Source organism: Esox lucius, chromosome 5 (assembly GCF_011004845.1).
Source record: "Esox lucius isolate fEsoLuc1 chromosome 5, fEsoLuc1.pri, whole genome shotgun sequence".
In the NCBI taxonomy this organism is placed as follows: domain Eukaryota; kingdom Metazoa; phylum Chordata; class Actinopteri; order Esociformes; family Esocidae; genus Esox; species Esox lucius.
The window spans coordinates 22,613,341-22,637,297 of record NC_047573.1 but is presented as its reverse complement, the minus strand read 5'-3'; the positions used below and the strand labels follow the sequence as shown (position 1 = coordinate 22,637,297).

At 40.1% G+C, this 23,957-nt stretch overlaps 2 protein-coding genes across 3 annotated transcripts in view; one reads left to right on the top strand and one right to left on the bottom strand.

Moving 5' to 3' along the window:
• The first annotated feature begins 712 nt into the window (after positions 1-712).
• Positions 713-18,174, top strand: LOC117594488. The gene is made up of 3 exons (XM_034292101.1): positions 713-784; positions 17,118-17,400; positions 17,512-18,174. Exons 2-3 carry the CDS (start codon positions 17,119-17,121, stop codon positions 18,148-18,150), a joined length of 921 nt encoding a protein of 306 aa, XP_034147992.1. The 5' UTR covers positions 713-784; position 17,118; the 3' UTR covers positions 18,151-18,174.
• A 4,870-nt stretch (positions 18,175-23,044) lies between these two features.
• epas1b (endothelial PAS domain protein 1b) overlaps positions 23,045-23,957 on the bottom strand; it is a 44,671-nt gene continuing 43,758 nt past the window's right edge. For both annotated transcript variants that reach the window (XM_010888790.4, XM_010888791.4), the window contains exons 15-16: positions 23,787-23,954; positions 23,045-23,546 (exon numbers count right to left, since the gene is read on the bottom strand). In XM_010888790.4, the coding sequence (XP_010887092.3) occupies positions 23,395-23,546; positions 23,787-23,954 (320 nt within the window). In that variant the 3' untranslated portion in view covers positions 23,045-23,394. The remainder of the gene's footprint in view (positions 23,547-23,786; positions 23,955-23,957) is intronic.

The window sequence follows — 23,957 nt, the reverse complement described above, 5'->3', positions numbered from 1 at the left end:
TTTTAGACTTGAGATTTCAAATGGATGATCATGTTTAAGTTAAATTGGTTCTGAGGCCTTTAGATTCTCTTGAAGTATGTTCCAAGGGAAAGTGTTGTAATAGCTGAAGGATGCCTCTGGCTTTTGTAACAACTAATAGGCCATTGCCAGGGGATCTAAGAAAATGTTGCATTCATTGTTTGATTTGGCATATACATTTTATGTGAAAAAAACATAGGCTATATGCGTGCCATTCTGTTGCTGTGAAATAGCCCAGAGGTATTTTAATCATTCTACACAAGCTACCGTGATTATATAATGAGTCCTTGATGAAGTTACAATTAGTCTCTTAAAATGCTAACCTAATTGGGAAGGTACAGATTCTGACAACCTCAGGCTATTCATGGTAAGCCTAGCAAATGACTCGCCTTTACAAAGAGCATTTTACCGTGAATGCTTAACCAATTATATTACTGATCCATTCGTAACATAGTCCTATTTAGCTGAAAATACTTTTGCTATCGATGATAAACCTGGAACAAAAAACAAACAGTTTCTTTAAGAAATACACATATCCTCCTAGTTATTATAGTACTACTTGCGTGTTGTATCGGAGACAGTGTCTATTGCTAACACTGTAAAAACTGTAGAAAGATGCACTGATTCACTTATTCCACTAGGTGGAATGCTGTACACATCGGAGCATGGTGCTACTACATCAGAGGCACAGGGCTGAGGACTCACCGTCGTCAGAGATCGTTAATGATGGCTGGTTAAAAACATGCTCTGTAACTTTGGCGTCTATGTAAGTATTTTTAAAATCATCTGCTTGGGCTGGATGTGTCGATGTTTCTACCAGTTATGTCCTCTAAACCATCTCTATGTATAATCTTTGAGCAGAATAAGAGTTTTACCCTCATTATCCAGAAAATAACTAGTTTGAAGGCAATTGCGTAGTGAGTACGGGATGGGTTTCCCTACATTTTACCCCATGTGGCCCAGCCCCCTGGCAACTAAAGGCTGAGCCAGTGAACAGACCCAGTAGTGGAACAGAGAGACATTCATATGACATGCTGCACATGCATTAACTGCACAGATATAACATAGTCTGTCATTTGGAAGGAGACATGTTTGCACTTCAGCGTTTATTTCAGAACTACTAGGTGAAAAGTATGCAAATCTCATGGAGAGGCTTGAAAGTGTTCACACTGTGTTCTATATTCAAACCTGTTGAGTCTCGAAACTTGTGAATGTGAACAGTTAAAAAATTGCTGGCTATTTCCTCAGAATGTTATGTCATCTTCCTGAGCAGGAAAGGCTGGCCAATCAGTGACTCACATTCATTTCTGTAGACTAGCCCACATCATTATTTTTTAAAGGTACACCCACATCATTTTGACACAGAATATATGCTAGTAACATACTTTATTACAATGTTTTGGACTGTTTATCCCAACCTGAGCAGGGTCTGTGTGGAAAGTATATCTAGATACTGTCACTGTAAACAATCTCTTTACGCAATCCTGAAAAATGCTAAATCAATGTTTCAGACCTAAATGTTTCCATCTACGACTTTAGTTTCCTGTCGTAGAGTGGGGAGAAATGACAGAGATGGGCAAACATCTCTTGAAAACTGCCAGAAAATTGTGAAGATCTTAAGATACCCATAAACACTTACACACAACCATGCAAACGAAAACCACAAAACACACACACACAACGACAATTACAGATGCAGACAGATAAGTGTCTGTCTTAGAGTCAAGTGTCAGGAGGTAACGAGTTGAATTTCTCGTGAGAAAGCTCAGTATTCACCATACAGACCCGGAACTTGTGGCGGCAGTGGTTTCAGTGCAGTTGGCGATGTTCTCCTTTTGGCTGACGGGTCAGAGGACCCGGGTGCCTTGTCACCCCGACAGGAAACCTCCAAACCTCGAGTTGAAAGGTCGTCAGAGTAACACCAGCCGGGTCAAAAGTTTACGGCAGACACAGACACGCAAGACAAGTAGTTCGTAGGTAAAGAAATTGTTTGAGACAAGGTCCCGAAAATGTATAAGATGTGTGAGGGTGTTTTCTTGAGTTTCACCGCATCATCGACCTGGTTGAATTCTGCTGCATGTCTGATGCATGAAGATGGGATATATTGTAATTAGGCTCATGAGAAATACATCACATTTGTCTTCTTCACACTTACTTAAATCTGTGTAATGTTATATGTTGCATAATAATGTAGGATTTTCCTTATCAAAACATCTGATTAAAAGCATCAGAAGCGTAATACACTTCCAAACGCTTTTGACTAGATTATTGCAGATAGGTAGACCCACGGGGTGGGAATGTTTATTCCATAATTTTCTTTTAAAGAACACAGCAACTTACCATAAAACGTTTCAAAGTGTTAGACGGGACTTCTATGTGATTTTCCAAACATCAACATCCTGAGAAGATGTGACAAATTCTGTACTTTGAGTGAAGATAAGTGTTATTTTTGTTCACTGGTGGAAATGGTAATTGTTTATGGACCGATAGTGCAGACAGTTTAAGACGTGCCTAAAAATTTGTGAAATGGACGGTTTTAGGAGCGATGTCTACTTTATCCCACAGTCTGAACTCCTAACATCCAATACTTATGTAATATGAAAGGAAGAGAGAAAACCCAGGAGGGGCAACCTTTTATCTATAAAACACATCCTGACAAATGATTCCTGCATCACACATTATTTTAAGGAATTTGCTTATTTATTGTTTGTAAAGGATATCCTGTCTCCTTCAGTTGTATTACTGTTTCCATATTGATAGAGTAGACTCACTTGTTGTCCATAGCCTATTTTTGGCTTCATCCTGAGAGAAACAAAATAATAATAGTAATTGTGATTTGTCTCTCACAGAGTTTGAACAGTCACATATACACTCTCATCTAATGGTCATTTAATAGATGCTCTTATGCAGAGTTATTCACTAAGCAAATGCAGTTAAAGAAGGATATCCCTTTTTTCAACTTGATTTCATTGTAAAATTACTTTCTTGGTCTGACAGAAACCTTTATCAACGTTTCAGTTCCTTTAAACAGTCAGTGCTAACACTTCTATGGAACATCAAGAGCTCAAGCGAACAATGCTTGGTTTTTCACCTTACCAACGCCAGAATTAATTCGAACCAGCAACTGTTCAGGAAGTGGCCCAAGACAATTAGTGAATACATGATCTTATCGACTATGTCGTCAGCAGTGGCTTGAAGAAAGGAGACTGAAATCACAGGTTTTAGACCTACCTTGAATACAATATGATTTTAATCTTTGAATCAAAAGTAAAAATGCTGCTTTCTCTTGCTCTTATCTGCTTTTGAGTGTTTTGATTAAGATTTTTATTATTTAGTCTACTCCCTGACAAACAGAGACCTTGGGTGAATTAATTCAGATTAAGTCCTGTTTTGTGGTTTTCTCCCCAGATCCATTCTTTGCAGGAAAGTTTTTGAGGATTTCCTTTCCAGAGTTTGTCTTACCTTTTTATTTGTGTTTCACTAATGTGAACTTTTTAGAACACCATATACATCTTGGAACATTGAAAATACTTTTTCTAAATTTCTAATATTCTAGAATCCACTGCAGCTGTCATGAGAAAGCGGGTCTTTGTTTATAGGAAGATAGAAACTGCCCTGAGATCAGGCTATCAGAATAACATTCTGGATTAGAGCAGTGTAACATAAACAAATTGCCTTTGGATCAGACCATCAGGCAACTGTCCTGGGACCTGCTAGTGTCCCACAGGAAAGTCAAGGGTCAACACATGATAAGACTGAAAGCAGATCCTTTCCAATCCTCTTTCAGTTTTTGCCAGTGTTTTTCCCGAATAGGAAAGAAACAGCTCAGTCGCTGTCATAATTCAGCTGTTTGTTGCTACTGGGCTACTTGCCAAACGCATCCATTTTTACTTCAAATAAACTTAGTTCATAATGTGTAGTTAATGACCTCACCAATATCCTGTAGTCGAGGACATACAGGAGATACACAGGGACAATTGAATACGCATTATTCCCAGGATACCCCTGGGTTCTACCGGTGCAGAGGGAGCTGTGACATCACACGGGGGTTAAAATCTTCATTATCCCTCTCTTTGCTCCCACCCTGCCGTCCTTGGCCCTTGGTGACATTGTTCCATCCATATTGGATTACTGTCGCTCCGCTTGCACAGAATCCACTGCGGTGATGGAACATTATCCGTGCGGACACAATAAGTGCCCATTCAGGGACAAGGACTGGCAATGGGTGGGCCACATTAGCCGGGACGTTGAGCACTCTGCCCAGGACAGCGTGCCCTCTGATGGGCACAGGGAGGAGGCATTATGTGGCAGTCCCCGCCCTTAGAGGATCAACAGCGGCCAGCGTCATGGCAACACACTGGGCCGGCACCACAGTGGAACTCACACTGCCAAGCGTTAATGTCCTGGTTAATTGGACACGGTTCGGGAGATTGCTCCTTTACATATTGTCTCACGGACATCGACGGTTAGTCTGGGGGATTCAGCCTTTGTCTTTTGTGAATTTACAGTAAGATGTTTCTTTGTAAGTGTTGTGGTTGGTTATATTGGGCTTTAGAATAAAGGGTTAACTAGTCCGCTTTTTCCCTGTATGCCTTAGTCACTTCCCCTCTGTCAGCGGGCTCTTTCTCACACCTATCATTCCTCTCGCCTAAACAATGAGTTCTCTGATAGCACAGCTCAACTGGACACAGACCCAGGATGGGGTTCTGTGTCGTCTCATCTGGAACCCGACGCATTTATTCGGGGAGACTGATAGTGCTGTGAGAAGTAGAGAATGGTCAGTCAAATAAAATAAAGTGTTATTACTTATTTACAAATGCCTTGAGGTTGCAGCAACATTTGCAATATTGACTTTACTGTCCCAATACTTGAGGGCACTGGAGGTCATCTCATTCTAGCCTGAGTTGGATTTCTTTCTCACCTCTTCCCCACACCATTCTGGTTAAATTAATAAAATGCCCTCCAGGGCACTGAACATACATTCTGTGTCCGTTACAAGACCAAATGTTTTCGAGCAATAAACATGGAAGTCCTTTAGACAGGTCTCCTTTCTTCAGTACAGCATTCAAGCAGAGGATTTGTAATGACTTCATTGACCAAAACAGAATAAAATCTTTTTTTTTACATTTTATTGTTCATTTCCTGCAATTTTTCAAACAATATATAATGACTAACTTTGGAAACCATTTTCTATCCTGTCAGAAAACATGGTGAAAAGCACCCTCCTTCAATGGACATGTGCACAGTAGGTTTCTTGAAATGTGACAACCAACAAAAGTCTTAGTGCTAAAAGCCCACATTCCACTCAAAAACTTTTTGTACAACAACACTTTCTAGATCAAACAGTGACTGCTGTGGTAAACCCATCAATGTTATTGGATGGACCACAAAATGTTATGACATTTTCAAAACAGTCCAACAGGTAATCATCTGCTTCATCTGACCAGTTCCTTACTGAGCACATCACTGGTACTTCCTGATCAAGTTTATTCTCTTGATTTGGGTGGGCTGGGGATGGTAATCTTTTCGACAATGTGATCCAGAGTTATGTCTCTTCCAGTTGCACAGTGTTCTTTGTGGTAAACATTTGATTCAGTTTCTCTGTGTTGAAGTCACTGCCACAAAGTACACCACCTCTGGTTATGCATCATGAAAGTGTTTGAGCAGTTCACCCTGCAGACTTTGTCTACTGAGTCAACAGAAATGTGCATGATGCTATCAATATTGACTTCCACTAACATCCTCCAGCTCAACCACACGTAGATATGTCACAGGGTATTGTTTGTGGACCTCAGCTCTGTGTTCAGCGCTATCACCCCAGAACTATTAAAAGACAAACATTTAATAGTTCTCAGCACTGCAATGCTGTATAAGTATGCAAGTTCTCACAACATAATTCCAAAAGTGCCATCCAGAATTATTAGCACCCTAGCTAAAGATGAACCAAAAAGGCTCTGAATTTAAAAAATCTAAACCTTTAATTGAATGAAGATTTAGAGACAAAGTATAAGAAAAAGTACCACAGTTATTGGCAATACATCTTTTGAACAAAATCTAATTGATACAAAATCTGATTAAGGTTTTTATATTTTAAAATTAAAGGGTCCAAATCTTAAGTGGTCATACGTTTCATTAGGGAATAAATATGAGGTTACTCACATGCTAAACTCCCTTAGTCATCCGTCAACATGGAAAGGGCCAAAGATGATAATGAAATGAGACAAAATATTGTTGACCTTTAGAAATCTGGCAATTACTTAAAAAATGTTGATACACCCCTTTATTATAATGGCAATTATAATCAGGAAATGGGAAACAATTAGAACTGTGAGGAACCTGCCTGGAAGAGAATGCACATGCACAAGAATGGCAAAAAATCCAAGGAAAATTCCAGTTTAAGGGTCATCAAGCCTCCAAAACTACAATTTAAGCGTTTGGAGTTATGGTCTGATCTGGCCAAAATGTAACTTTTTAGTTATAAACACCAGAGGTGGGTTTGGTGTAAAAAGAGCCTCGATCTTGCAGAAAATTACCTAATCCCCACTGTGAATGATGGTGGTGGATCTGTGATGTTGTGGGGCTGTTTTCCTTCCAAAAGCCTCCTGTAAACCATTTTAGAATAATCTGCAAAATTAAGTCAATCAGGTACCAGGAAACTTTAGGCCAAAGTCTGTTTGCCTTGGCCAGGAGGCAAAAAAGTGGTCTTCATTGAATTCATCAGGACAACGATCCAAAACATACCTCCAAATACACATGAAAATGGTTAACTGACCGTAGAATCAAGCTTTCGCATTGGCCATCATAGTCCCCTAATATAAATCCCATTTACAACCTCTGTAGTAAGCTGAAGCTGAGTCCACAAATGAAGACCAAGGACAATGAAGGATCCGTAGAGTTTCCATATGGAGAAATGGTCTCAAATCACTTGCTATGTGTTATCGTACCTCATCAAACATAATAGGATACAACTAAGAGCTGTTTTCTTGGCAACGGGAGAGCACAACATGTTCTGTATGCATGGGTGCCAATAACTATGGCATTAACGCTTTTGAAAACAATTATTGATGGTTATTCCTTTCAAACAATTTTACAAGATTAGATTCATAAAATTTTTCAATCTGATAAACAGCAATGGCACTGTACATGTGGGTGTGGGTGTGCGCATTTGTGTATATACAGTATGAAACCACTGCACCTTTTTCTTTCCTTTCCAAAAAAGTTAAAAAAGGAAAGTTTTGAGTGAGGAACAGAAGCGTTTCATTTGCAGTGGTCTCTTAATTTCAACCCTTCTGTTAACTCAAAACCTCCCTTTTCGACTTTTTTTGATAGGAAAGAAAAAGGTGCTGTCTCTTAATTCTTTCTGGAGCTGTATATATATGCTGTAGACATATATTTTTTACAGATGGATTTAACAGCAGAGACTTTGTGGGAAGCAAGGATTTTTTGGAATAAAACCATCGTTTTTCCCAGCAAGCATTCTATATTTTTTGTTTCAATATCTGTGTAAACAGGCTGTAGGTAATTACATTTTTCAGGATTTAAACTTCATTTTCAACATAATGTGTTAAATCCCAACACAGGCATACCTCATTTTACTTAATGAACTTTGAGTGAAGATAAGTGTTATTTAACCTGAACCAAATCTAATTGAACGAGGAAAAGTATAACAACCACTGCTGTGGTCATCACTATCCTCTTGCAATAGGAGCAACTGAATGGCAAAAACAGTGCAAGTAGTACCTCAAAGGTAATTTGAATAAAAAAATTGCTATTCAGCATGACAAAAGAGTTGAAAGGAAAAGCTTTGAGTAAGGAAAATAGGGGTTAAATTCTGGCTTTACTGGGAGAGGGATACAGTGAGTTTCAGGTTGCTTCCATCCTGAAAAGTAAAAAAAAACGCTGGTTCATAAGAACAAGGTCAAGCAACAGACATTGGGGACAACACAGCTACAGATTGGCAGAGGGAAAAAACGACGGTCCACTGACCAAAATGACCGTCAACTCATTCGCATGCCACTCAATAACCATAGGATGACATCAAGTGACCTACAAAAAGAATGGCAAACAGCAGCTGGGGTGAAGTGCACAGCGAGTTCGAAACAGGCTCCTAGGGGCAGGGCTGAAGTCGTGCAAAGCTAGAAAAAAGCCCTTCATCAATGAGAAGCAAAGAAGAGCCAGGCTGAAGTTTGCAAAAGACCGTAAGGATTGGACTGTAGAGGAATGGAGTCATCTTCGCTGACGAGTCAAATTTTCAGCTTTGCCAAACACCTGGTTGTCTAATGGTTAAACGGACACCTGGAGAGGCCAACAAGCCACAGTGTCTTGCACACTGTGTGAAGGACACATGAATCAAGCCAAGTACAAGGTTATCCTGGAAGAACACCTGCTTCCTTCTGCCCTGACAATATTCCCCAACTCTGAGAATTTTTTCTGGCTGTGTGGCAGGACAATCCTCCATGCCACACAGCCAGGTCAATCAAGGTGTGGATGGAGGACCACCAGATCAAGACCCTGTCATGGCCAGCCCAATCTCCAGACCTGAACCCCATTGAAAACCTCTGAGATTTGATCAAGAGAAAGATGGATGGTCACATCCACGGGCCATTTCATGCAACGTTGAGTAGTACACAATGTTGCATGAGATCTTCAGTTTGGAATATCCTTAATTTCTCATAACAAGAATAGACTGATGAGTTTCAGAACAATGTTCTTTGTTTCTGGCCATTTTGATCCTGTAATTGAACCCACAAACGCTGATGCTGGAGATACTTGTCTATTCTAAAGAAGGACAGTTTTATTGCTTCTTTAATCAGCACAACAGTTTCAGGTGGCTCTAACAATCAAAAAAAGGGTTTTCTAATGATCAATTAGCCTTTTAAAATGATAAACTTGGATTAGCTGCTAGGAAACCACTGCGAAGGAATGGAAACAAGCAGAAGAGATTTGTTTGGGCCAAGAAACACAAGGAATGGACATTAGTCCAGTGGAAATCTGTGCTTTGGTCTGATGAGTCCAAATTTGAGATATTTGGTTCCAACCGCCGTGTCTTTGTGCGACGCAGAAAAGGTGAACGGATGGATTCTACATGCCTGGTTCCCACCGTGAAGCATGGAGGCGGAGGTGTGATGGTGTGGGTGTGCTTTGCTGGTGCCACTGTTGGGGATTTATTCAAAATTGAAGGCATATTGAACCAGCATGGCTACCACAGCATCCTGCAGCGACATGCCATCCCATCCATTTTATGTTTAGTTGGACCATCATTTATTTTTCAACAGGACAATGACCCAAAACACACCTCCAGGCTGTGTAAGGGCTATTTGACCAAGAAGAAGAGTGATGGAGTGCTGTGCCAGATGACCTGGCCTCCACAGTCACCGGACCTGAACCCAATCGAGGTTTGGGGTGAGCTGGACCGCAGAGTGAAGGCAAAAGGGCTAACAAGTGCTAAGCATCTTTGGGAACTCCTTCAAAACTGTTGGAAAACCATTTCAGATGACTACCTCTTGAAGCTCATCAAGAGAATGCCAAGAGTGTGCAAAGCAGTAATCAGAGCAAAGGATGGCTACTTTGAAGAAACTAGAATATAAGACATGTTTTCAGTTATTTCACACTTTTTTGTTAAGTACATAATTCCACATGTGTTCATTCATAGTTTGATGCCTTCCGTGTGAATCTACAATGTAAATAGTCATGAAAATAAAGGAAACATATTGAATGAGGTGTGTCCAAACTTGTGGCCTGTACTGTGTATATATATATATATATATATATATATATATATATATATATATATACACTCACCTAAAGGATTATTAGGAACACCATACTAATCATGTGTTTGACCCACTTTCGCCTTCAGAACTGCCTTAATTCTACGTGGCATTGATTCAACAAGGTGCTGAAAGCATTCTTTAGAAATGTTGGCCCATATTGATAGGATTGCATCTTGCAGTTGATGGAGATTTGTGGGATGCACCTCCAGGGCACCAAGCTCCCATTCCACCACATCCCAAAGATGCTCTATTGGGTTGAGATCTGGTGACTGTGGGGGCCATTTCAGTACAGTGAACTCATTGTCATGTTCAAGAAACCAATTTGAAATGATTCAAGCTTTGTGAGATGGTGCATTATCCTGCTGGAAGTAGCCATCAGAGGATTGGTACATGGTGGTCATAAAGGGATGGACATGGTCAGAAACAATGCTCAGGTAGGCCGTGGCATTTAAACAATGCCCAATTGGCACTAAGGGGCCTAAAGTGTGCCAAGAAAACATCCCCCACACCATTACACCACCACCAGCAGCCTGCACAGTGGTAACAAGGCATGATGGATCCATGTTCTCATTCTGTTTACGCCAAATTCTGACTCTACCATCTGAATGTCTCAACAGAAATCGAGACTCATCAGACCAGGCAGCATTCTTCCAGTCTTCAACTGTCCAATTTTGGTGAGCTCGTGCAAATTGTAGCTTCTTTTTCCTATTTGTAGTGCAGATGAGTGGTACCCGGTGGGGTCTTCTGCTGTTGTAGCCCATCGGCCTCGAGGTTGTGCGTGTTGTGGCTTCACAAATGCTTTGCTGCATACCTGGGTTGTAACGAGTGGTTATTTCAGTCAAAGTTGCTCATCAGCTTGAATCAGTCGGCCCATTCTCCTCTGACCTCTAGCATCTACAAGGCATTTTCGCCCACAGGACTGCCGCATACTGGATGTTTTTCCCTTTTCACACCATTCTTTGTAAACCCTAGAAATGGTTGTGCGTGAAAATCCCAGTAACTGAGCAGATTGTGAAATACTCAGACCGGCCCGTCTGGCACCAACAACCATGCCACACTCAAAATTGCTTAAATCACCTTTCTTTCCCATTCTGACATTCAGTTTGAAGTTCAGGAGATTGTCTTGACCAGGACCATACCCCTAAATGCATTGAAGCAACTGCCATGTGATCGGTTGATTAGATAATTGCATTAATGAGAAATTGAACAGGTGTTCCTAATAATCCTTTAGGTGAGTGTATATATGTATACACTGAACAAAATTATAAACGGAACACTTTTGTTTTTGTCCCTATTTATCATGAGCTGAATTCAAAGATCTAAGACTTTCTCTAGGTACACAAAAGGTCTATTTCTCTGAAATATTGTTCACAAATCTGTCTAAATCTTTGTTAGTGAGCACTTCTCCTTTGTCGAGTTAATCCATCCACCTCACAGGTGTGGCATATCAAGATGCTGATTAGACAGCATGATTATTGCACAGGTGTGCCTTAGGCTGGCCACAATAAACGGCAACTCCACAGGAAAAGCTGCTTGTAAACAGAAAATGAAAACTCTTTATTGGAATCAAATCTTTGTTCAGTTACTTGAAGGTAGTATTTCCATCTAAATAAATATTGATGTTGATATGATATGACAATTTAAATACATAAATAACAATACACCTGGCAACAACATGCATGCTGAAAGACTACACAACAAAATCTGAAGACACGTCTTTCATTGTGGTCCTCATAATTGAAGCCCACATTGACCCCATTATTCTTCCTGACACTGCTGTTATTAGTGGCAGAAGCCCGATTGCTGACACAGCCTTATTGAAGTGTCCTAATGAACTGTACTTACTTTTGATGGGAACAGACCAGCTAAGCGCCGAAAAAGCAGGCCAGAGGCATTTCAGAAAAACAAAATAATAGTAAACATTTTGGCGCAGGATGGCGGAGAGCCCTATTCGGACAATCTCGGTCTTGTCCGTGGACTATTAAAGTAATTATCAATGAGGCAGCATCTATGACTGGAGACCTGTTTTCCCCTGAACGACACACACTGACCAAACACTGTGGTGTTCTCAATGTGAGTTAAGATACAGCATGGTAATGATGAGGAGCTGGCAGTACTCACCTCTTTTCTGAAGCCATCCAAACTCATTATATTGAATTACAAATTAACACAGAAGCCTTGTGCAGCCTGACTATTATTGATTACCACCCAAAAGAAGCCAATGGAAAGGTTTTTCTACAAACTAATGACTGCACCAAATACACATTTACTTATAGGACACTGTGATCAAATCATTGATAAAAACACAGCACTCATGATTTTGTTAATGTTTTTCCTGCCTTTTAGTCAAATTGTTTGGGTACACCTTTTTAAAGAGAATCTATCGAAAGGTTAATGTCTCTGTGTGTTCCAGTGAATGTTTTTTGTTGCAGTCATTGTTCTGTGTCCTGAAAGCCTTTGTGTCCATTGAAATGGTTTCTGCCAACATAAATTGTTTGATACCACTGCTACCTAAATATTCCTCTGGAAACATGATGCCTGAGGAAGTTGATGAGCTCAAATCACCAGTTCCTCCCATTTTACCTCACTATGTTTTCTTTTTTTTTGTTAAAAGAAAGGACAAGAAATGTTTGAGACTACTGAAACAAAAGAGAAATCTTTGTAGCGACAGAAGAATGGAAGTCTGGACAAAGTTTGGTTTCCAATCTGTTTAAGGAAGGAAGAGGCACACAAAGGCTGGGTTTAAACAGGCAGCCCAATTCTGATCTTTTTCAAAACATAATTAAAACACATTTTACCAATCCTATCTGATGTTTTCTTTCTGATTTTGTGTGATCACAATCTTTTGTCAGTGGTGATAAATACCAGTTGGTGAAAAATAGCAAATTCAGCCAAATAGTTTGGGCTGTACCAGTTTTTGGTCCCCTGTGAATACCATTTAAGACTTTCTGCAAAACATTACCACAGGCCGTCAATGTTCTGGACAGCTACATCACCTCTGAGACAAAATGGTTAGGCAAAGGAGACTTCTCATAGTCTTGGTTTGTTTTATATTATTTTTCAAAATGTTTCTCTTGGCTGTCAGCAAACACGTTCCAGACACATATTTTGTTAATGTAGAAGAAATCCAGATAGATCAAATGGAAACACGACATGTCAAAATAAATTATGATGTGAACAGATTGCAGATTCAATGTGGTGGGGTATATTTTAGATGTTCATGTATATCCATCATGTCCAAGTAAAAGTCCTCCCAAAACTATTACTCTGAAAAGCATACAGTTTATTAGGCTGCAGGAGAAATTCTGTTTGTTATGAGGAACTATGGCAGTAACGGGTACGGTAAAACACATTTTAGCTGACTAGTGACTAAGCTTCGTAGTGCTACTGAACAAATGTGACGTTATAAGTTATAAGTTAGTGAGAAAAAAAGGGGCCGTGAAGTTGATGTTGTCCGTTGTAGTATCAAGGATTCGCAGACCAGACAGTTGTTACGGCTTTCCATTAAGTGACGTGACGTCTCGTAAAGGAGCAAACAATAAATACCTGGTTAAATAAACTGGGGCCACGGGAGGCCGTTCCTGTCTGAGTCCAACCCAGTCTGTCGAGGACGGAAGAGGAAGTGCGTCACAACCAAAAACAAAAGTAATAAGGACAATAACAATGGTGGTGGTGGTGGGGGGGGCACGGGTGGATTGAAATTTGTTAAAAGTTAACCCAAGAAGCTTGCTGTGATTAGGAGGGAATATGTGAAAGGCGAGATATTTTGGGTGGAAAAGCATCTGTCAACTGATTTATTTCGTCAGCTGTATTGAGGATAACTTGAATGTTATGTGATGGCTACACAATATACACGGACGTACAGAATCCAACGTTACGCCATCATCTTCAGAAGGTTGCAGGAAATATGACTGATGCAACTTTAAATGAAATCTTTAAAGGATGCATTTCAACAACCCAACCGCAGTCTGTCAGCTGCTAAAAATGGCCTAAAACAATCTATTTTGGTTTACTTTGCATCATAAATCTGGTGTCACATTCTGACTTGTCTTGGTTGCGTTTACCCAAGCAGACTAATTCAGAGAATGTTTTCACCAACTGTTCTTTATACCAGTAATAACAGACCTTTCTAAATCCATTTCAGAGATAATCTCTGATCAAAAAGACAAATAAGTTTAACAAACAAATCAGAATTGGGATGCCAATGTACATGAAGGCTCTGACCCTAATACAGTGGGGAGAACATGTATTTGATAACCTGCCTATTTTGCAGGTTTTCCCACTTACAAAGCATGTTCTTACAGAGCCACTCCTTAGTTGCCCTGGCTGTGTGTTTTGGGTTGTTGTCATGCTGGAAGACCCACCCACGACCCATCTTCAATGCTCTTACTGAGAGATGGAGGTTGTTGGCCAAGATCTCACGATACATGGCCCCATCCATCCTCCCCTCAATACGGTGCAGTCGTCCTGTCCCCTTTGCAAAAAAGCATCCCCAAAGAATGATGTTTCCACCTCTATGCTTCACCATTGGGATGGTGTTCTTGCGATTGTACTCATCCTTCTTCTTCCTCCAAACACAGCAAATGGCATTTAGACCAAAAAGCTCTATTTTGTCTCATCAGACCACATGACCTTCTCCCATTCCTCCTCTGGATCATCCAGATGGTCATTGGCAAACTTCAGACGGGCCTGGACATTCGCTGGCTTGAGCAGGGGGGACCTTGCGTGCGCTGCAGGATTTTAATCCATGATGGCGTTGTGTGTTACTAATGGTTTTCTTTGACTGTGGTTCCAGCTCTCTTCAGGTCATTGACCAGGTCCTGCCGTGTAGTTCTGGGCTGATCCCTCACCTTCTTCATGATCATTGATGCCCCACAAGGTGAGATCTTGCATGGAGCCCCAGACCGAAGGAGATTGACCATCAGCTTGAATTTCTTCCATTTTCTAATAATTGCGCCAACAGTTGTTGCATTCTCACCAAGCTGCTTGCCTATTGTCCTGTAGCCCATCCCAGCCTTGTGCAGGTCTACAATTATATCCCTGATGTCCTTACACAGCTCTCTGGTCTTGGCCATTGTGGAGAGGTTGGAGTCTGTTTGATTGAGTGTGTGGACAGGTGTCTTTTATATAGATAACGAGTTCAAACAGGTGCAGTTAATACATGTAATGAGTGGAGAACAGGAGGGCTTCTTAAAGAAAAACTAACAGGTCTGTGAGAGCCAGAATTCTTACTGGTTGGTAGGTGATCAAATACTTATGTCATGCAATAAAATGCAAAGTAATTATTTAAAAATCATACAATGTGATTTTCTTGATTTTTGTTTTAGATTACGTCTCTCACAGTTGAAGTGTACCTATGACAAAAATTACAGACCTTTACATGCTTTGTAAGTAGGAAAACCTGCAAAATCGGCAGTGTATCAAATACTTGTTCTCCCCATTGTAGTTGTTCATTTAACAGAAAGTTTTAACAATTAGATGGGTGGACTCTATAGCTTTTTCTTTTTCATTTACTCCAGAGGTTCTGAAATGTAATGAAAGTAATAGTTTTAGGTTCGGTTTAGGTCAGGTTCGGTTTGTACAATGCACATTTGTATGGTCTATGAATATTGTTGCAGAGTTCATTTTTTTATTAATAAATATCTGTTTCCCAATGTTGAGATATTCACAGACTCTTGAGGAATGCACACACATGCGTAAACCTTGCCACAGTATACACTCAGAAAAGATTTTCGATTTGAGAAGGTTTGTAGTTCTCTTCAGGTCAGGACACAGGTGGTTAATCTATGAATGAGCTGTCAAGAGGCTGATGCAACTTCCCATACTTAACAGTCCAAACACTGAATCAGTCCTAAAAAAAAATGTGTATCCACTGTGAACATTCACAAAACATATTCATTGATCTCTGGGAATTTTTTGTTAGCAACGAGAGGGAAAGTACTAAATACTAATCTAATACATTGGCCAGATATCCTGCTTCTAGGCCAGTTGAAGGAAACAGGTTGATTTCCCCCCCTTTTACTTCTGCTTTGTGGTTATTGGCACCAAAGGCACAGAGATAAAGCGAACAGAAAAGAACCCACAGAGACAACCTGAGGAAGACATAATTGAGAGAGGCAGTCAACCAGGTAAGAGAGTATTGAGTTGGAATGTTGTTTAAATAAACAGACTGAAGCTCTGGAGGTGCCCACGGCAGAGTTGCAGCTCACTCTCCTCTCTTCTGTTCCATCAGTGGCTGTCAGGGAGGCCTGGGGGTTCACGTGTGAGTGCTCCATTATTAGAAGCTGCCAAACTAGACAGACTTTATTCTTTCTATTGGGACTGATGATTCCCTCTGTCACCCAGTAGAGGGGAGAGAAGGGAAAGACCTGATACCCTGCGTGGGTGTGAAAAAAAGTGATGAGGAGTACAGAGTCACCCAGTTAAGAGAGTACATGGCTGGAATGTTTCATTTATTAATAGGCCGAAGTTCTGGATCTGCAGAGCTTCAGCTTTCTCTTCTCTCATCCGCTCCAGGGCTGGCTGGCAAGGGGAGCGAGGCAGAGACCTGGACTGAAACACTGCATGGATGTACTGAATGTATTAATGGCTTGATAGATGGATGAATGGCTCAATGGATGGGAAGTGGGTAGAGTTATTTTCTGCCTGGTTGACCCTGTCTGGGGATACCTTTGGTCAGGGCCATAGTTTGGTTGTTTCTGTCCTTGACCACCTGGTTATCCATGTGATCTGGATTCTGCCTAAAAACTCTGAACACATCCCACCTGTACTCATTATCCAGCTGGTCATCACAACATAAATATAGACGTGACCCAAAAAGATCATACTCTATTATAATCTTCACCACCACAACCAGAAGAGTACAGATCACCCCACAGAGTCTGTCACTTCTCTAAGCTTCTTCCTAGGCCCTGGTTCTAATATTACAGTTTTTTTTATTCGCTTTGGTACTATTATCGCAAGTATGTGGTAAAACCTCACAACTGTTAGTACAAAACTCAAAGCAGATCATGAAAAAGGTTTTTTTTTTTCAAACATGTAATCACATGTTCAATTGACTAAGTACAACGCACAGAATTACACATTCACTCTTTAACCACACCTAACCAGTGTGTCATCAAGACTTACCTTTCATATGAAGATTAGTTGAGCCAAATCTAAAAAGATCAACTGTCAATTCTATCATCCAAACCTTTTGCCAAGAAAACCGGTAAGTGTGGAAGATGTATACTATTACATTCACAGTAAATTGTAATGCATGTTAGTAACATGTTACAGTATTTGTACAGCATGATCTATTGATAGTATTCTCTGTTCTATGCTTAGAATGAACAGAAAACCCCATAGTGGTGGTCGTGGCCGTGTGCTGACCGACCAGCAAGATTTGGCAGTGGTGGAAATGGTGAGGGCCAGGAATGATATACGGCTGTCAGAAATAAAGCAGGCAATTGAGGAGAACAATGACACCTTTGCCAATGTGGCATCCATCAGCCTACCAACAGTAGCCTGCCTTTTAAAGCGGCACCAGGTATCAATGAAACACATTTACCTGGTGCCTTTTGAGAGAAACAATGACCGGGTGAAACAACTAAGGGCTGAGTATGTTCAGGTACAGCACTATACTGTATATTGTTTTACTGTTACTATTTGAAGCATCACTTGCATCATATGTATATTGGAACAACACTGTAAAAAGAACTAACCAAATTATATTTTTTAGAGGGTTATGGTGCTTGACGCTGATGTGAACCATCACAAGTACGTTTTTGTTGATGAAGCGGGCTTTAACCTTGCCAAAACTCGTCGCCGTGGACGTAACATTATCGGCCAACGGGCCACTGTCCAAGTGCCTGGACAACGTGGAGGAAACATCTCTATGTGGGCAGCTATCTCTGAAGATGGTGTCCTAGGACGTAGGCCATTACTTGGCTCCTATAATGCTACACATCTTATTGTGTTTCTCAATGAAATTGAGCTGGCCTGTCAAGGTGAAGGGGTCACATATGTAATTGTGTGGGACAATGTCAGTTTTCACCACGCAGAGGTAGTTCAAGCATGTTTTCAGACCCATCCTCGATTCATGACCCTCTACCTGCCTCCATACTCTCCTTTCCTCAACCCTATTGAGGGATTTTTTTCAGCATGGAGGTGGAAGGTCTATGATCGCCATCCCCTTGAACGTGCCACCCTCCTTCAGGCCATGGATGATGCATGTGATGACATCAATGTAGACCAATGTCAAGCATGGATTCGTCATGCCAAAAGATTTTTTCCAAGGTGCTTGAACAATGAAAACATTCATTGTGATGTGGACGAGAATCTATGGCCAAATGCTCAAGACAGGCTTGAGCCAAATTAATGTAATGTGTGCACTAATTGTTATGTTTTGTTCTCATTTAGTTACATTATAGAAAATATAACTATGTTACAATTATATCTGAAAAATAAAAACTAATTTGCCCAAATGATTGAGGATGTCTTCATTGATCCTTCACTTGATTACACATAGGAGAGATATTTTGGAAATGATAGATTATGTAAATGTAAGTAATGTAAGTGTATTGCCTAATGTGTAACTGTGTAATATGTATTTTATAGTACTATAGCATATTAATTTCAGCACTTCTAAGGCTGATTTGAAACATGTATCTTGCATTGTTTGCTGTTGGATGAACTGACTGTTAAAAGTACTAAACTGAAAGAAGATCATACTGTTGTGTTTCGGTGATTAAACCAAATGTTCTCATTACATATTACAATAATCTTGTGTTTGAAACGATGATCATGTGGACTGAAAACATTACATCAGGTTTTGAAAGAATGACTAGCTGCGTTACAAGTGTGATCAGTTTGGATATTTGTACTAAGAGTTTTGAAAATGTACACCTTACTTGTGAAAATAGTACCAAAGCGATTAAAAAAAACTGTATTATTTTTATGGCTGGGTCTGTTGATGTAAGAAGGGCTTTATAAAATAAAGTTGATTGGATAGATGAATAGATGGCTCTACGAATGGATGGTTATATGGATGGATGGCTGTATGGTTCTATCGATAGATGGCTGTATAGTTCTATGGATGTATGGTTCAAAGGATGGATGGCTGAATGGAAGGATGGTTCAATGGATGGATGGCTGAATTGAAGGATGGTTGACTGTATGGTTCAATGGATGTATGGTTCTATGGATGGGTGGCTGTATAGTTCTATGGATGGTTGGTTCTATGGATGGATGGCTATATGGTTCTATGGGTGGATGGCTGTATGGTTCTATGGGTGTATGGGTCTATGGATGGGTAGCTGTATGGTTCTATGGATGGATGGTTCTGTGGATAGATAGCTGTATGGTTCTATGGATGGATGGCTGTATGGTTCCATGGATGGATGGTTCTATGGATGGATGGTTCTATGGATGGATAGCTGTATGGTTCTATGGATGGATGGTTCTATGGATGGATAGCTGTATGGTTCTATGGATGGATGGTTCTATGGATGGATAGCTGTATGGTTCTATGGATAGATAGGTGTATGGTTCTATGGATGGATGGCTGTATGGTTCTATGGATGGATAGCTGTATGGTTCTATGGATGGATGGCTGTATGGTTCTATGGATGGATGGATGGCTGTATGGTTCTTTGGCTGGATGGAAGAATGGTTTTATGGTTCTATGGCTGGATGGAAGGATGGATGGATACTCTTGTATTATTACTATAATTATTTTGATTTTTTCAAGGTCCAGTGGAAGATGTTGTCCATTATAAATCATTGCGTGTTTAAAGTGTGTTAAGAATGCTGTATAGGAAGTGACACAGGGAACGGACCACAGTACATGACAACCCAAAAGACAGGTAAGATCAGTATGCTTTAATAAGATATCAGTGCAGAAATACATCTTCTTTTTGGGTTAAATCCCCCATACAATAATAACAATAATAATAATAATATAATGTCAATATGAATTTAGGGTATTAAAAACATCATAGCATCAGCTAATATAACTATAAGAAATCCAACAATTAAATGGATCAAAGCAGAACATATCCCAAGGAAACAAATAACCCTCATTATATTTAGTAACCTAGAATGCTGATATTGTCTTTAAAGAGGATAAGAACTGTACTGTTCCATTATTCATAATTGTATGTTTTACGTTTTGAGCCCTTCAAGTGTCACAGTCTCTACAGCCAGGACTGGTGGACAGCTTTCCATCTGCGACCATAATGTTGCAACTTCCCTCTAGCCTACTCATTTCACATACAGGAGAACAATTAAAGGCCAAATCCCATCTGTAGTTCCATCTGACATGGCAGCCTTGCGTCCTCTTAACCAGGAACAGGACTACGGCCAGCAAGGCAAAGCACTTTATTTTACTTTGGTTTCTATAGCTTAGAATTCAAGTAATAAGAAAATAAACTCATAGAATATTTATGATCACACGCGCAATTCGCGTGACTTTTGCATGATTTTACATACTGCATATCTGGGTGACAGCGAAAATATTGACCAAAACCAGGTAATTGTAAGCTTACAGTGGTCCGATCTGTAATCCGCAGGAAGAAAATCCCGTATTCGCATCTCCTATTGGTTCCATATAATAAATAAATACATATAGGTACACAATTTTCCATTTCATACTGTGTTTAATTAATCTGGGGTGTCATGTAAGAAAACGTCCCACATTCCATCCACTTTGGCTCAACGAGCATATTTTCTCTAGTCTTTGGAGGAACTCATGGCGTCGATATCATTCCATTAACAGCGGAAGCAATGGTTTGTCTTTGATAAAATGTGCTAGCTGGCCACAACGTGCCTATAAAGTAACATGGGTTGGACAGAAAAAGAGATTTAAAGGAGGGAAAGAGATTAACAAAGATAGAAAGAGGGAGATGAGCTGAATACTGACTGAAGTCGTGTTGTGAAATCAGTGCGTCAGTGAGCTGGCTGAGCAGGATGTATCTCTATCAGTCACTTACAATTCAGTACCCGTCTATCTTTCGCTCTCCGTCTTCCTTTTGCCTCACGATTCTATCACCAGCTGCATCGGATTCAACAGGTTTAAACAGGTCTGCCACCCATTGCTTTATCTTTATGTAACCGTTACGGTCTCTAACCCAGAAATCTATTCAACCGTTTTGATTTCGAGATATGTTTTTATCGCCAAAGCATGAGCCTCCGAGCTGTCAAGGGAAGTGCCAGAGTTTTCGATTTTGACGACTGGTCTTTTAATGTGTTCAGTATAACACCCTCAAGTATACGCTCACATCACATCAAATCCTATTACTCATCACCAACCTAAAATCGCATTAAATCAACACATACAGATGAGATTAACTATATTGCAGCCTCTGCACGAATCAAATGTCTTCTTAAACAACTGCGTGTATAACACGTATTTGTCTGCTTTACAACAGAACGGGGAAAAAATAGCAAAGTGAAATCTAGATTTTTGCTAAAATAATGAAAGAATTATCTAACATTAGAATTAATTTGGTTAGAGGCAGGTGATTCATGTTTACTGCGTTATCTCACCTGTGGGACGTTGCAGATACCTACAAGGTACAAATATCCATTCAAACAGTTTTGATAAGAGAGAACAACATACTGCTCTATTGCACTCGCATTTCAGTGCAAAGGAGACAATATAATTGACCACCATCTGTAGCTCAATGTGCTGAATGTAACCCTTTATCTTTCTAAAATTCCCTCCTCGCCATCATCTCTTTATGACCACCAGTGGAGGCCTACACTGGGCTTGTAATTACAGTACATCTAGTAATACTTTCTGGATCTGAATGGGATTCTAATTATTACATTTTGTCAGATATTCTGGATCTGAATCTAGGGCTCTCTAAGCTAAACATCAGGATGTGTGTAGGCTAGTGTGGTTTTATTCTCTACAGAGTCAATCTGTGCATTTGAAGGGCAGAAAACTGGGCAGAATCAACCTAGCAACAACCTTAAGGCAATGTTAAGGCACATGTATCTGTTAATTTACCTCTGAAGACAATCTCAGCATGAAAATAACAAAAACATCAAAATACAGTGTTAATGAAAGTGGATCCAAGAAACGTATAAAGTTGCCCGTGGGAATAGCTATGAAGCACCATCACTTTTTAGATACTGTTGAAATAGATTACTTTTGTGTCAATTGCGTTTGTTTTACAGTATTCAAAATGCTACACGTCAAAGTGGAATTTAAAAAACGTATATCTTTTATCAATTTTTTTCTCTCCATTTTCTTTTTTTTTCTTTAAAGCGCAAGAACAGATCAGTACTGGCCTGCCCACAATATTCTTTATACTTTTGCATATACTCTGTAAAAATGCCACTTAAAACATAGCAGATACCTGCACTATGGAGGACCATCTCAAACACAGGGATTTGATCCGCATCTACTGGGTAGAGAAGGCAAAGTACCAAGGCAAATAGACACTAAAACACTATCTTTTACATTATAATAGAAACTTCAGAGCTTCTGCTTTTAAATACGTGCGTAGGATGTTAAATTGAAACTTTAAAGTGGTATCCACAAAAAGAAATATACCTCAAAGAATAGAATGAAACAGAAAGGGAGGAAATACAGAAACAGTCTCAGTTTCAATAGTGAGTTGCGTTGCCTTATTCAAAGTCTCCCTGATTCTGATTACATTTTAAACCCATGTTAAAATGACCAAAAAAAGGACCACAGTACCCTCCCTATGTCAAGGATCTGCTCCAATTAAATGAATCAACTTCATGGCCTAACAAGCACTGTAACTATCCAGCAGGTTCTCACTGAGAAGGAAAATCAGGCACAAACTAACCGACATCAGTGAAAGACTGACTAGGCAAACAGAACTTGAAGAAAGCTAGACTGTAAGAAATAGGAAAAGATTACATATATATATTTATATATATATATTTATATATATCTATATATATGTATATATGTATGTATAATATATATATATATATATATATATATATATAAATATATTTATATATTAATATATATTTATATATTATTAATATATGTTACCCACTGTGGGTAAAGTTCAATCTGGACTTTAGACTTTTATGTTTATTAGTGTATCTGTGACAGTGTTGTATGGACAAATGGACAGACAGACTGAGAGCGAGACAGACAGACAGAAAGAAACTGTGAAATTAAAATGAAGTGTAAAATCCCCCCGCTACCAACTGCACAATCAGGAGGAACAGAACAAAAACACAAAACAGATACAATCTCATCTCCAAACAATGAGAATAGACTCGTAACAAAAAAAAGTGTATAATTTATGTTAACAAAGACAACAAAAACAGAACAGAAGCTACATTTTCCTAATGACGGGGTACATGGGCGTGGAGGAGGCAGGTTTTGTGTTGCTTTGTCGACGAAACAGGCTCCTATGGGGCTCGTTATTATGGGATAGGTGGTGAGGGTGGTACTATGTTATATGTGCCAGGTCTTTTGGGATTAGGACAGAGGGCTTAGCTGCGGCCACAGTCTGGGATGAAGTTGCACTGGTGGAGGCTAAGGTATGGGTTGGGAGGGCGCTGGGCAGAGGTGAGATCGGAGTAGTGGAGGGGTGTAGGTATGGGGTACGCAGGGTAGAGGAAGCCTTGTCTAGGTTGCCTGGTCCAGGGCTCTAAGCAGATCGCTGCCCTGAAGCAGGTGCAGATTGCCCTGGAGAGGGATGTTGACCTCACAGTCGTAGCGGGTGAGCTCCGGCAGACAATATGTTTCGAAGGATGGGCCCAGAAGCCGACTGGCCACCCCTGCACACGATGAGATTGAGCTAGTTAGTACACAGGGAAACGCTTCAGGGCAGCAGCCAAACAAGCGTAAGGTATCCATAACCATAACAAAAGATATCGTTTTGTCCAAATCAACTTTGTGCATGTCTAACCTGGCCAACTGGTTGATATTGGTTTGATAAGAACATATTTTTTTGTAATGACACATGACAAATGGGAGTGTCATGTGTCATTACAAAATGGGGGAAAAGGCAAACTTACACTCTGTCCTGGAACACGGCAGCATACTATATTGTCTGTAGTTGCAGCACTGTTCTTGGAAGTTTTTTTTGGGTCCATCGTTCCCACATCCTGGATACTGGGACTTCCTGTGCTGCTGAAGAGACCTGGTGTGCTGGTCAACCCCATCATGTATGCGCATACCTTTATCTG